This window comes from Aspergillus pseudonomiae (assembly GCF_009193645.1).
Source record: "Aspergillus pseudonomiae strain CBS 119388 unplaced genomic scaffold BDV37scaffold_15, whole genome shotgun sequence".
Taxonomy (NCBI): domain Eukaryota; kingdom Fungi; phylum Ascomycota; class Eurotiomycetes; order Eurotiales; family Aspergillaceae; genus Aspergillus; species Aspergillus pseudonomiae.
The window spans coordinates 65,040-77,169 of record NW_022476007.1 but is presented as its reverse complement, the minus strand read 5'-3'; the positions used below and the strand labels follow the sequence as shown (position 1 = coordinate 77,169).

The 12,130-nt window shown below is 47.1% G+C and overlaps 4 protein-coding genes and 1 non-coding gene across 5 annotated transcripts; all 5 read right to left on the bottom strand.

Moving 5' to 3' along the window:
- Positions 1-2,301: 2,301 nt before the first annotated feature.
- On the bottom strand, positions 2,302-3,744 carry BDV37DRAFT_280594 (class I SAM-dependent methyltransferase; the record flags this gene model as incomplete). Its single annotated transcript, XM_032086608.1, has 9 exons — positions 2,302-2,356; positions 2,413-2,495; positions 2,550-2,883; positions 2,930-3,180; positions 3,234-3,300; positions 3,347-3,388; positions 3,441-3,527; positions 3,585-3,625; positions 3,685-3,744. 9 exons carry the CDS (start codon positions 3,742-3,744, stop codon positions 2,302-2,304), a joined length of 1,020 nt encoding a protein of 339 aa, XP_031943955.1.
- Positions 3,745-4,248: 504 nt separating this feature from the next.
- Positions 4,249-6,050, bottom strand: BDV37DRAFT_291790 (sugar porter family MFS transporter; the record flags this gene model as incomplete). Its single annotated transcript, XM_032089026.1, has 6 exons — positions 4,249-4,384; positions 4,440-4,982; positions 5,033-5,068; positions 5,127-5,251; positions 5,300-5,804; positions 5,855-6,050. 6 exons carry the CDS (start codon positions 6,048-6,050, stop codon positions 4,314-4,316), a joined length of 1,476 nt encoding a protein of 491 aa, XP_031943954.1. The 3' UTR covers positions 4,249-4,313.
- A 1,212-nt stretch (positions 6,051-7,262) lies between these two features.
- Positions 7,263-7,773, bottom strand: BDV37DRAFT_242339 (uncharacterized protein). The gene is made up of 2 exons (XM_032081304.1): positions 7,475-7,773; positions 7,263-7,418 (listed from the first exon to the last, which is right to left on the bottom strand). Exons 1-2 carry the CDS (start codon positions 7,655-7,657, stop codon positions 7,407-7,409), a joined length of 195 nt encoding a protein of 64 aa, XP_031943953.1. The 5' UTR covers positions 7,658-7,773; the 3' UTR covers positions 7,263-7,406.
- Positions 7,764-9,921, bottom strand: BDV37DRAFT_242336 (uncharacterized protein). Its single transcript, XM_032081303.1, has 4 exons — positions 9,836-9,921; positions 9,433-9,777; positions 8,710-9,380; positions 7,764-8,624 (listed from the first exon to the last, which is right to left on the bottom strand). Exons 2-4 carry the CDS (start codon positions 9,647-9,649, stop codon positions 8,202-8,204), a joined length of 1,311 nt encoding a protein of 436 aa, XP_031943952.1. The 5' UTR covers positions 9,650-9,777; positions 9,836-9,921; the 3' UTR covers positions 7,764-8,201.
- A 1,207-nt stretch (positions 9,922-11,128) lies between these two features.
- On the bottom strand, positions 11,129-11,216 carry BDV37DRAFT_t65. Its single transcript has one exon. It is a non-coding gene; the product is annotated as a tRNA-Asp (tRNA).
- Between the last annotated feature and the right edge of the window lie 914 nt (positions 11,217-12,130).

The window sequence follows — 12,130 nt, the reverse complement described above, 5'->3', positions numbered from 1 at the left end:
CGCCACATGGCATGGACATGAGAAAGTGGTAAAGCTACTGATTGACCAGGGCGCTGACCTGGACGCTAAGGATAATGTCGGTCAAACACCGCTATCATGGGCTGCAGGGAATGGATATGAGGCAGTGATAAAGCTACTGATTGACCAGGGCACTGACCTGGACACTAAGGATAACTTTAGTCAAACACCGCTGTTTTACGCTGTACAGAATGGACATGAGGCAGTGGTGAAGCTGCTGGTTGACAAAGGCGCTGACCGGAACGCTAAAGATAGCGACGGTCAAACACCGCTATCATTGGCAGCAAGGCAAGGGCACGATGTTGTGGTCGAGTTTCTACGTTCGCACGATACACTTCCTTAGCCGCCTTTCCTAATTACTGCCTGATTGTTTCTTTTGTTAAATGGGCCATTTGTATCAGTGAGGCAGCCAATTCGCCTTTAGCAGTCAAGCCGCACTCCAGGAAACGATTTGTCCGTGGTCGAGTCGGGAGGCGACATGTCTAATGGATGACTCGGTTGACCCGGATGACAGGGAAGGTCAGTACATCCAGCAAATACGGGTCATCCAGAAACATGGCATAGGATGTTTCATGGGCGGTAGAATGGGACTGGGGGGCGACAACAGTGATACATGAGATGTTCCTCGATAGACCAGATGAAGTTTATAGGTGCTATGGTTCTTTCGATGCTTCGTACTCTATGTGAACTATCTCATAAAACTGACATAAATGCATAGCCAAGTTTCCTTCGTCTGAGGCTCTAATTCGTTCTCTCCAAAGGACGCACTCGGATATCCCCACTGATACCAATACTTTGCCGGAGTCTTTCCAATGCTTCCTGGCATATCTGCCTTGCTAACCGAAGTTGAACACGTCGATAAGTCCCAAGCGAGAACCCATCAATCAACAAATCGGGCATGCATGATGGGCTCAGTATCGGTCAATTTCTGACCACTACACTGCAACTCATGCAGCGCGTCGAGCATGCGAGAATAGATGCGCTCGAGTCTTGTATAACAGCTCAAAGCTAAGAGCGCTGTAGATCTATCTTGGAAGAATTGCCTCCCATTTCCCCCATTTTCCGCTACTAGCTTTCTTATTCTAATGGTCAATGGGAGTAGCTGGCATATTTGGAGTTAGGCTACGCAGGAACTGGGTATTCTTATCGTGTCATGCATCGCTTGTGAACGTGCCGTGTTCTGATCCTGTACAGGAGCTGCGTCAAGCGGGTGCTGGAATAATGCTATATTAAGCTCGCATAGTTCTTTCAGACACTGGAGATGCTCTTCTTGCTTATCCGATGTGGTACCGCTCGGAGACTCCTGTGATACTCGTGCTGCGCTGACTGGTACATGTCCGGGATGATCAGATGTCGCCAAAGGCTGATCACCAACAGAAACCCCAATGGCAGGAGCCTCTGCATCAAAGCTGGTCGTGCCATAATTCGGCGTAAAGACGCCCCAAAAGTCGATTCGGGAAGGCTACTATCAGTGAACATGCTTAATTACAATAACCAGAATAGCATTCTTACATATTCAAGAGGCTCAAATGATCCGGTTGCGGTGAAGGAATCGACATGTTATGTGGCGTAGTCAGGGATGGTACAGAATCCAAAATGTTCCAGGATGCTGTCCCTGAGCTACTGCTATCTAACGGACTTGTTATACCCAGTGCTTGCGCTATCATATTCTCTTGCGTCTCATAAGCCATATGGTTGCTATTGCGTGCACTGGGCGGACGGCCGATAGGCTTTGGACGTGGGACTGTGCAGATGGCTTTTGCACGGGCGCACCGACGACATTGCTCGGGGAAATCCCATATACAGCGCAGCTTTTGGCCCCGACACCGATCGCAAGCGGCTTTCGGTTTCTTGCTTTTTGTGATGCCGTCGCTGGGTGCTGAGGCTATGGGTTGTCTTCGGGGCTGCGCGGCAGGAAGCACCATCTCTGTCTAGATAATCGATAACGGTGTTCCAAGGCATAAAACGGAAGAAAAATCAAATGAATGTCAAAGTGAGATTTCTAGGTCGATACTCTGGGGGCCGAATATGTATGATTGTCTTACAGGCCGGTAATTAACAGGCAGTTCTTGGATTACAAATGATCGCTAATCGTCGTCGTCTTTGCTCAGGTAGAGCCTAATTTAGCACAGATTCCATGGCTTTAGGGTCAATTAGCTGTGATTTACTTTCTAGAATCATGGGTGTGCATAGTCGCACGTGCGGTCGCAAACTGAGAATAAACGAATTGTGCATAGGTCAATATAGGTATAAGTTCTAAACCCACAGATTTGTAACCGAAGCTCAGGCTGCTTCCACAGATTCTCCCTCGAAGGGTTTCCGTCCATATACAACGACCCTGCAATTGTCAGTTTCGTCTTATCCTCGTATGTTCATTCTTCCAGATACACATACATCTCCGGATACGCATGAATTGACGAGTCTCTCAGAGTATTTCGCATCCGAGCAAGATATACTTCTACTTCGTCGCGTGTCCACTGGCCGAGTTAGCATATCGGCGGCGCTGCGCAAGTATTTCGGGGCCCGCATACCCCTAGAACAGTCGTGAACAACATCATCGCATACCCTTCAATGGCTTCCTCGGCATAGACTCGGTTCAACTTCCCCAGAAGCTTTAGTTGGGGATCCTTTGGCCATTGTCCAATGGGGCACTTGTATCGACACTCGACGACATCGGCAAATCCTGCCTTCTTCATTCGGTCTTTGGCTTCATCGACAATCCGAAAGGTTTTCCCGAATGAATCTCCAGCGTCGAGGAAGTGCTGCGCCCATTCGCTATACATAGTGCCATTTGTAGTTCCATCGTCGGATTTGCCTTGGACTGATTGTTCGAGCTGCTCGATGTATCCGCCCGGCTTAATGTGTCTGGTCTCGTTAACAATTATTCTACATCAATGACGGCGAATCGTACTTGTAGGCCTTCTTGTAGAACTCATCCCAGTCCGACACGCAGCCGTATAGACCACGCACATGCACGAAGTCGAGAGTATTGTTCTTATACAGCCACTGGTCACAACAGTCATCTACCTCGAACTGCACATTAGGTGGGGTAAACGATGGCTGGATGGGCGATAAGTCTGTTCCAATGACTTTGGCCGAAGGATGCATGTCGCCGAATTCTATCGCCCATAGACCTGTTCCCGTCCCAATATCCAGGACATTCTTGTTCATCAGCACCTTTCTTTCACTCACGTACATAGGTGGGAGCAGCTCACTTGAGGGGCATCTGCGATAGGAGCTAGGTATAATTTGCCGTTTAGAAGTAGACGATAAACCTCATGTCTTTAATTATTAGCTCAGGCATGTGCAAGCTGCTCAGGGGACATACCCGATTTGCATGGTCTCTTGGGCTTGATCATCATTTGGACCCCTACCTAGGTCAGCATTCAGTGATAAAATGACAAGCCATTCACTTGCTGTACCAATAAGTGCCTGCATGATAGGCATGGTAGCGGCGGCCGTTCTCGTAGTAGTAGTTGGTGATGCTACTGCGGAGCGAGGTGAGTTCACTAATAGGATTAGATTTGTCTTTATTACTGTTTTTGCCATTCCCTTGCTAGACGCACGACTGAGGGTCTCCAGCTTCTAATTCGCTGGGATCTGTGTCCTAAGTGGAACTCATCGGTAAGATATAACGAGGATCAGTTTGTTTCGCAGGGCGCTCACAATGGTGATAAAGTTTTCTTCGTCGGTATCGACTTCCAGAGGAATATGGTTGTTGACCATGGTGGTTTGTGTAGCAGAAATTGGGCTCAGGAGAAAAGTACTAGGAGGAAAGCGAAGGAATAGAAAGGGAAAAGCCGGATAGAAATCCACATGATTAAGGAATCTCGATCCTTGTTTGAAAAGCCGCTAGTAGTGGTAGAGTTGGCCATGGATATAATGGAGACAGTAACGTCAAATGACACATGCTGGAGTATATGAGGCCACGTACTAAGGGTTTAGTTCAGCGGTACCTAGCAGTAATAGGGAACGGTTGATATTGATCCTGGTACTTTTGCTCTTCTTTGTTTTCCTTTTGTGGCGCAATATATTGATTTATAGACAGGGATCGGAGGAACTTTGAACAGTGCCACTTTTTGGCAGGCCGACACACATGTGCAAGGCAAGATCAGTATGAGTCCATCGTGTCCAACACGTAGTTTATTCATTATAAACAAGAGCGCCCTTTTGACTAATGTCATAGGTGGGGAACACTCCATTAATGTAAGTGATATCAATCGCCGCTAGCTATTTTACCTCTTGCAAAGACAATCAGGGACACATATACCAGGCTCTTCATCCAAAACCTACTCTCACCGTCTATCCTGGGCCTGTTCATCTAGTGGACTTTCCTTGTGATATAGCCCCGCCTTCGAGTTAAATACTGCAGAGAATCGTCAGCAAGTAGTTCGAGTGTCCCATGCTAAGGTGATACTAACCTTCTTCCATTTCCTCCAAGGACTTGCCTGTTGTTTCTTTGATGAACAACCAGGCATACGCCACAAGGATCCAATTGAAGATGCAAAACATCAAAAACATACCCCAACCCATACTATCCAAGGCGTGAGGTGTAGCTTGTGAAAACACAAAATTGAATAACCATTGGGTTGCGGTGCCGACCGCAATACCGACCTCACGGATCCTAGTAGGGAAGATCTCGCTCATATATAGCCATGGCACCGGACCCCAGGACATGTTATAGCACATGGCCTCAAAGTATACCATCAGAATAGATGCAATACCAGCGGAGCTAATGCTGGTGGCGTTTGGGTCTGGGGGATATACCTTCGCCAGGATCCCCACGATCAGCATCAGTAGGCCCATGAGAAAAGCGCCGATGATAAGCGACCACCGTCGGCCAATGCGCTCGACGAGAAACAAAAGGAAGAACCAGCAGGAGATTACTTTCGCAACTCCGAAGAAGCCGCTCACAAACAAACTATTGTCGCCAGCGCCGACCGCCTTGAATATCTGAGGAGCATCTGTACGCGATCAGCTAACTTCAAGCTTGTGCAGATATAGGGGCGCTAACAGTATGCCAGGGAAGTATTTCCCGTTATCTGAACACCTGTTTGTTGTTAGTGTCCACAGTGAATCCTGGGTGGGCATGATAACCAATATCGTACCTATCTGAATTGTGACTGCAATGCACATTCGATGTAGGTTTCCCGGTACTCGTAGTATCTCTTTCCATGTAACGCCTTCCGTCGCTAGGTTTTCAGCCTCTATGCCGTCTAGAATTTCCGCCATTCTGCACGGAATTAGTTCATAGTCTTGCATCCATGGAACAATGACTCACTCTGCCCGGACTTCATCAGTCTCCTCCCCCCCTCGAATCCACACCAATGATCGCATAGCCTCATCGTGCCGTCCCTTCTTGGCCAGCCAACGCACACTTTCCTTCAGAAATAGCATCCCAAATCCTAATATCCCACCTGGCACTAACTGCAACCCGATAGGAATCTGCCACTGACTGTCACTGGTTTCAGGGATATGTTTCTCTACTGCATAGTCGATCCAATATGAGAAGAACACTCCCAGGACAAAGAAGCCTTGGAAGAAACTTCCCAATCTTCCACGGATGGACTTAGGAGCCATCTCAGAAGTAAACATGGGTACAATGACAGTCGCCATCCCAACGCCGATACCACTGACTACCCGTGCGACGTAGAATGCAGCTACTGAGTGAGTAGGAATAACTTGAATGATGGCTCCAATACAAAATATGAGAGAGGCGAGTGCGATAGACCATCGGCGGCCATATTTGGCGGTGAATGGCCAGATGAAGAAGCAGGCGAAAAAGGCTTGTGGTCATCAGTCGAGGTTCACATAATCGAAGTGTGAGCGCACTCACCACCCGCCTGCAAAAGACTATTGGAATTGGAATTTATCGTCGACTTTTGCTTCTCGGTGTATCTAAACGAGTTCTGAAATGATTTTAGGGTGAGGACACCTCCAATTATTCCAGTGTCATAAGCAAAGAGGAACGAGCCAGTACAGGCTAGTGCGACTGTATAGTAGGCCCTTACGAGGCCTAGTGTCTTCCCCATATTGACAGGAGCCGTGGACGAAACCTGTGTACCACGCGAAAGAGTACGGCAACTGATTTAGACAGAGCAACTGACCAAGAAGAGAAGGCCTTATATCTTCGGCGGGGCACATAGAAAAAGCGCCATAAGCTCCACAGGCTCTCTGAGATACTGGCCAGGGCATAAAGCTTTGCGATCGCGGGTTTGATGATTGCGGTATATCAACTAAAATAACACCATTGAAGGCGGGACGAGATTAAACATTCATAGGGCCGAGTTCAGCTCTAGTCCAGCGTCACTGGTCATGGGAAGCCTTATCCCTGGGCTTCTGGATCAATCAAGGCGAGCCATGGATATGCCAAGCGGCGTTGGATGCGGAGGTAGGGTCTATCCCATCTTGTGATTGGGATGTTGGACGCCAATGCGCAAGGGCTGCTGGCTTATTTGCTCGCCTCTCGGCTCCAGGATATTAGCCCGATTAGCGCTTCTAACCTTAACAGGCGGAGTATTCTTACCTATCAAATATCTCTCTCGCCGAACGGACGGCTCAGAAAATGGGCACATCGATCGCCCCAAGCTTCGTTATGTTTGCGATCTTCTAACCCGTGAGACCGCCATGTGGGTATTAAACATAGCTACCGTTATAACGTGAAGAAAGAAGTCTTACCCACCGCTGGCTGGACGCCTGAAGCGTCACATTTCCGCTTGACTTCCAAAAACGGAACCTAGCGGTGTCGATCGCAATGCCACACGTCACAGCAAGAATACCGTCTCGATTCTGGGAAGATCAGCAGTAACCTCGTATGTCGTGGCTGTATTGGTTACACAGCCTCACCAGCATCTCAATTCTGACATGCTATCCAGCCATAAGAACAGATACTGCCCAAACCACAGCTTAATATGGTCGTGGATATGCCATCATCCTTTCTTTTCCTACTGTTTGAGTGCTCGCGCTCTTCAGGCTTTAGTCCAACCGGATAGCGAATGCATTTTTGACCTTATGGTACTGGGGATGCCTTTTACGCCAGAGGCCTGTCAGACACCGTTACTATATTTTCACAGCGTTCGGACAGACCTGGTTCGACAATTCCAAATTAAGGTCAAATTCGGTGTGAAGATATGTTCCTAAATACAGAATGTAACATACACAGGACCACGAATACAAATAGAATCATGGAAAGGGGTTACTTTTTTTTTGGCAGACTCGTATCCTGAAACCCAGTGACACCCAAACCAGGACATGCCTGGTTCGGCTTCTAAGCCACATACACTCCAGACCTTGAACTTTTGCCATCTCAGTCAACTAGAGCCAAATCCATCGAGACCAAGGACTCGTTTCTTGCCTTGATATTGAAACATATCCGGAGTAACCTAAGATCATTGGCAATACTGTTGGTTCAATAGATATCAGCAGCCGCAAAGGAAGTAGATGGGATATTACGAACCCCCGTATCTGACACATGAGGGTCTGTAACGCATTCCAGCCCTGGACAGCAGGTCCCTATAGAACCTGCAATGGACACGCAAAGAGCTCCGCGTTGAAGACAAGAATCGCAAGAGTCTAGAGACTCTGGGAGAGCCTGTGTACTGACAAAGAGTACTGATAGCATGAGGAGTATGGTTCTCATTGTGGCGAGATCCTTGGTGATCGTCGTAAGAGGGTAAATAGGTGTTATATAGTCAGTTATATCATATGTAGGTAATATAAAAGTATATTTGAAGAATTAAACTGCCCTAGCACTCTGGGGGAAGCAACCAGCTTTTATAATCTTTCCACGCACTGCGTCGTTACACTATTGTATGTGGCGTGGCCCCCTTGCATTTGCTGGGGTTAACCTGTGAAGGGATACGAGCGTACGTCGGGGTCTGGATGAGATGAAAATTCCAGTGAACTGTTTTAGCATCGTCGTCTCACTAGCAAAAAAGTCAAGTGACGAACATGGGATAGTCTTTTAGCATTCCACTTAGGACTCCCAAATCAATATCTTTCTTACCATTTACATTCCTATTGATTAATTCCGAAACATTTCCTCATACTACCTGTAAGTCCCACTCTAGGTATCTGCACAATTGAGATGGCGATGTCCCCAATCTAATACTTCCAACATGTATCATCCGCAGATCCACTACTAGGACACCTGTGTCCTGTATTGTGACGGGAAGCATCGAACATCAACGAACACACAAAATTGTCCTTCCTCCATCCCAGGTAATACGCTTTCGAACTGCCATTTTGAAAACTTTGTGTGCGGCGTTGATTGCAGAGCTTTTCTCATCCAGGAGGTATGCAGAGGGTGCAAAAATCAGAGCCTCCCCGGTTTGCAAACGTGCGATCTCGTGAAGCGCATCAAAAGATTCTTCGGAACTCTGACTGTTACTTTGGTCGCCAATAGGGACGTGCTTCTTGATCGTCCTGTACCACTCAGGGCTTGTAAAACGATGGATAATTGTCATAGAGCAAAGGTCAATCAGCCGCGGTGAGATGGTTGGCTCCTGCGTGGAGATGACGGTCCGAACCCCTAGGTGGCGTTGCTGTCGAATGATGTTAAGGAATGTTTCAGTCAAGTCCTTGGCTGCTGGTGTTTCACTCATGTACTAAAACCTCGTATTAGATGGATCAACATAGATAGCCTTGAAGGCTTCTAACTGACATACACTGAGCCAATTTGATATATCTTACCTTGTGAGCCTCGTCTGCCACGATCATCTTACCCCGCGAGGGATGGGCATGCAGGAAGATATCAATAGCAATACGGAAAAGGATACACGTGGCAGCCTGATCCATGAATGGGCAGGACAAATCCAAGATAGTGATGCCACCGTCAGTGAAGTAATCACCATTGTGCTCCCCTTTGAGATCCAGATAGGAATCAAGTAGATCCAATCTCTGATGTAAAAAGGGTGTTTGCATGCGGTTTAGATTAAGATTGTCCAGACGTCTTCTGAAATCAAGATAATCGAAATTTCCTCCCTTGTTTTCAATCGCCATTTCGCGGAGCACTCTGACTACCTGGCTCATGTACAAGGGCATCTGGCTACCATTTCCCATGGACATGAGAGATAGCATTGCACTGATATTCAAATGGTGTGGTTTGAGTCTGAATGGTTGAACCTCAACATTTGGTATCTGGGAGTATATTTTCTTGAGATTGTAGAAATTCGACGGAGGCACTAGGACTCTAACGGGGATTGAGAGTCCATGTTTCGACCATTCCGGCAAAACCGAAGAGAGGAATGCAGCTTCGCACGGCTGGGCGCTGACATTCGAAGTGTACTCATTAAAGTTGAGCACCAAGGTGGACAGTGGCTGCTTCAGAGCCCCTAAAATGGGCAATGACATGGAGCAATTCTCTAACATAGAGGTTAGCCTTACGCAAAGATGCGCGCCAAACGTCGATGTTACCGATAATGCAGCTCGTGGTATGAGATTTCCCACTGCCTTGGACCCCGCATATAAAGGCCGAGAATGGTACGTTTGTGTTTAGCATAACTCTAGGATCCTGGGGTAACACTGATGGTTGAGCCATAAATCCACCCATAAGAGCAAATTGAGCTGGCATAACGCTCGCAGTAGAAGATATCAAAACTGCATTCTGAATATTAGTATACTCATGGTCCATGAGAATGCCATCGTTTTGATCCTTAGGTTCCAGGAAGCATATCTGCTCTGCCAGAGAAGGCACGGCCGACGCAGTGGAATATGTGGCTCTTCCATTTCCACTATTGACCGAAAGGTAGTCCTGGAAGTCTGCATGGCTTGTTATAAATAGCTAGAAGCAACAAGAAAGATATAATGACTGTCAGACCTTGTAAGATTGCATTCTCTTTCTCTTTCTCTTTGCTCACAATGCCGTTGCGTATTCCTTTCTCTGGGCTCGCTTTTCTGTCACATGTTGCAGGCTGATATCTGTTAGAACCATATTTCTTTCACCAAGCTGGTCTAGTGAGAGTAATGTTCTTTCCTTACATCAGTTACTCCCTTATTCTGACTTTTGTATGTCTTTGACGGCCCAGCCTGTGTCTCTATCTTCTTTCCACTAGGGTGCTGCAGAGCGAAAGCATAGCTAAGTCTGGCGTCAACGGCAACAACTAAGGAACGAAGTAGCACGACTTACTCGACCACGATTTGGGTGATATGATTTTTCTGGCCTGGGTATTTGGCAAGGAATTTAGATTTGATTGCTTCGTTGTCGACCTGGCCCCTCTTCGTGTACATATCTCTAACAGCTTGACGTATATCAGCTTTCAGGTGCGACGGAGGCTTATTGGTCCCTGATTTCTTCTTCGCCATTTTGGGTTCTCAAGTTCTCAAGTTCTCAAGTGCTATAGAGCAACCTCTGATACAAGGAATCTGAATGTATAGATGAAAGCGACGCTCGTCGCAAGAGTTGCTCATGCTGAAGGGAAGTGAACATGTGGGTCACGTGGAGTAGCCCTACACCCCCAGGCTACTTGGACACCAGACAAGGCCGACACGTATCACGGCTGATGGGACTGGGATAATTTAACATGACTCGCAAGATGCACCCTTCTCCAGGCCTTTCTCTCAATGCAGTGCACATTCAACTTGGGAGCCCAAAGGCTGATATAAAAATATGTTATTGTGCGTCAAGGCACTAAGAATCTAAGATGCTCGAGTAGATATTCCATTACACTTTGCATTGTGAGAACTCGAAAGTATGCAAATCGGTGTTCCGGATAGACTAGTTGTCAAATTGTACTGTCTGTGACAATGCATATATCGGTCGCATCCATCTCGAGATTCGTGGATTATATTCCGGTGTTTCACGATGAGAGCCTAGAGAACAGTCGAATTCTGGTTGTAGGACATGATCTTAATGTGTTCGATTGAAGATGGACTATCAAGTCATCCCGGGAGGTCATCATTGCCGTTTTATATATTCAACATGAAGATACTCAGGAACCCCTCTGCGGGGTCCTACGGCATATTCTCGACTTCAGCGTCTCATCGACTAGATACTTACTGCTTAGAAAAATTTCACACAGTAGCATAGAAGCACCTGAAAATTAAAAAGAGGGGCAAAAAGAATCCGAGTCTTTCGATTGCAGAGGATGCATGGTACAAAGACAAAAAAAATCTCTCCCTCGGGGAGTCGAACCCCGGTCTCCCGCGCTTGTTCCTTTTGGGATGACAAGCGGAAATCATGACCGTTAGACCAAGGAAGATGAGATTGATCGAGTTACCGCTCGACCACTTGGCTCGTTGGTTGCTGTTCTGCTTTATTTATTGTCTATTCAAGCAAAGTCCCCATTCTGAAGAGAGAGGGTCGGATGACTGACAGTTTCGACTTGGACAGTGGCACGTTTTTCAGCGAAACAGTCACGAATTGTGCCCTTCGTTCGAGTGGTTAATATGCAGTAGAATCGTCAGGACTTGTACTACTATTAAATTAACTTCCTTGCTGCAGATGGACCTATTGAGTAACAACGCCACCGCACATTGCCATGTGGGCCCAGTTTCTTACTGCGTACAATCGAATTCAAGGATAATAACCCAAATGTTCCTCCAGGTTGGGTTTCATTTTCACAAAGTATCTCGTGACATCAATCTGCAGCCGGGGTATGGTACCAGGTACAGATTACTCTACTGCGAGGGACGTCCGAGAATCATGTGTAGAAACTTGAGAGCATCGCATAACGAAGACCAACAGCACCATTACCCCACCTGAGCGTTTTAATCTGGGGGTGAGCCGCGAAGATACGTCCATTTATCTCATAGTAGCACATTCAGAATAATTTCCAGTAATGCTTGTCGGTGATGCTGCAGATAAACGAGCAACACATCAACTGATTTATCCGCGCGTACTGTCGATATCGTCATACCTCAGATGGATTGTAGAAGGTCCCACATTGAAGAGGAACGATTAAGGTCGGACCCCCGACGGCTTGACTGGGGATCTACAGGGGACCAAATCAATTACAGGGGACATGGGTTGTCCACTCGGATGAGGGCTTTCTAAGTACTCCACCAGAATCGGCAGCAACATTACCCCTTTCGGAAATATCCCCAGGAACAAGCCGCCGGGGATCGCAGAAAAGTAGCTTATGTTGGCTGTTCAAAGGCCACGATGTAACATAAT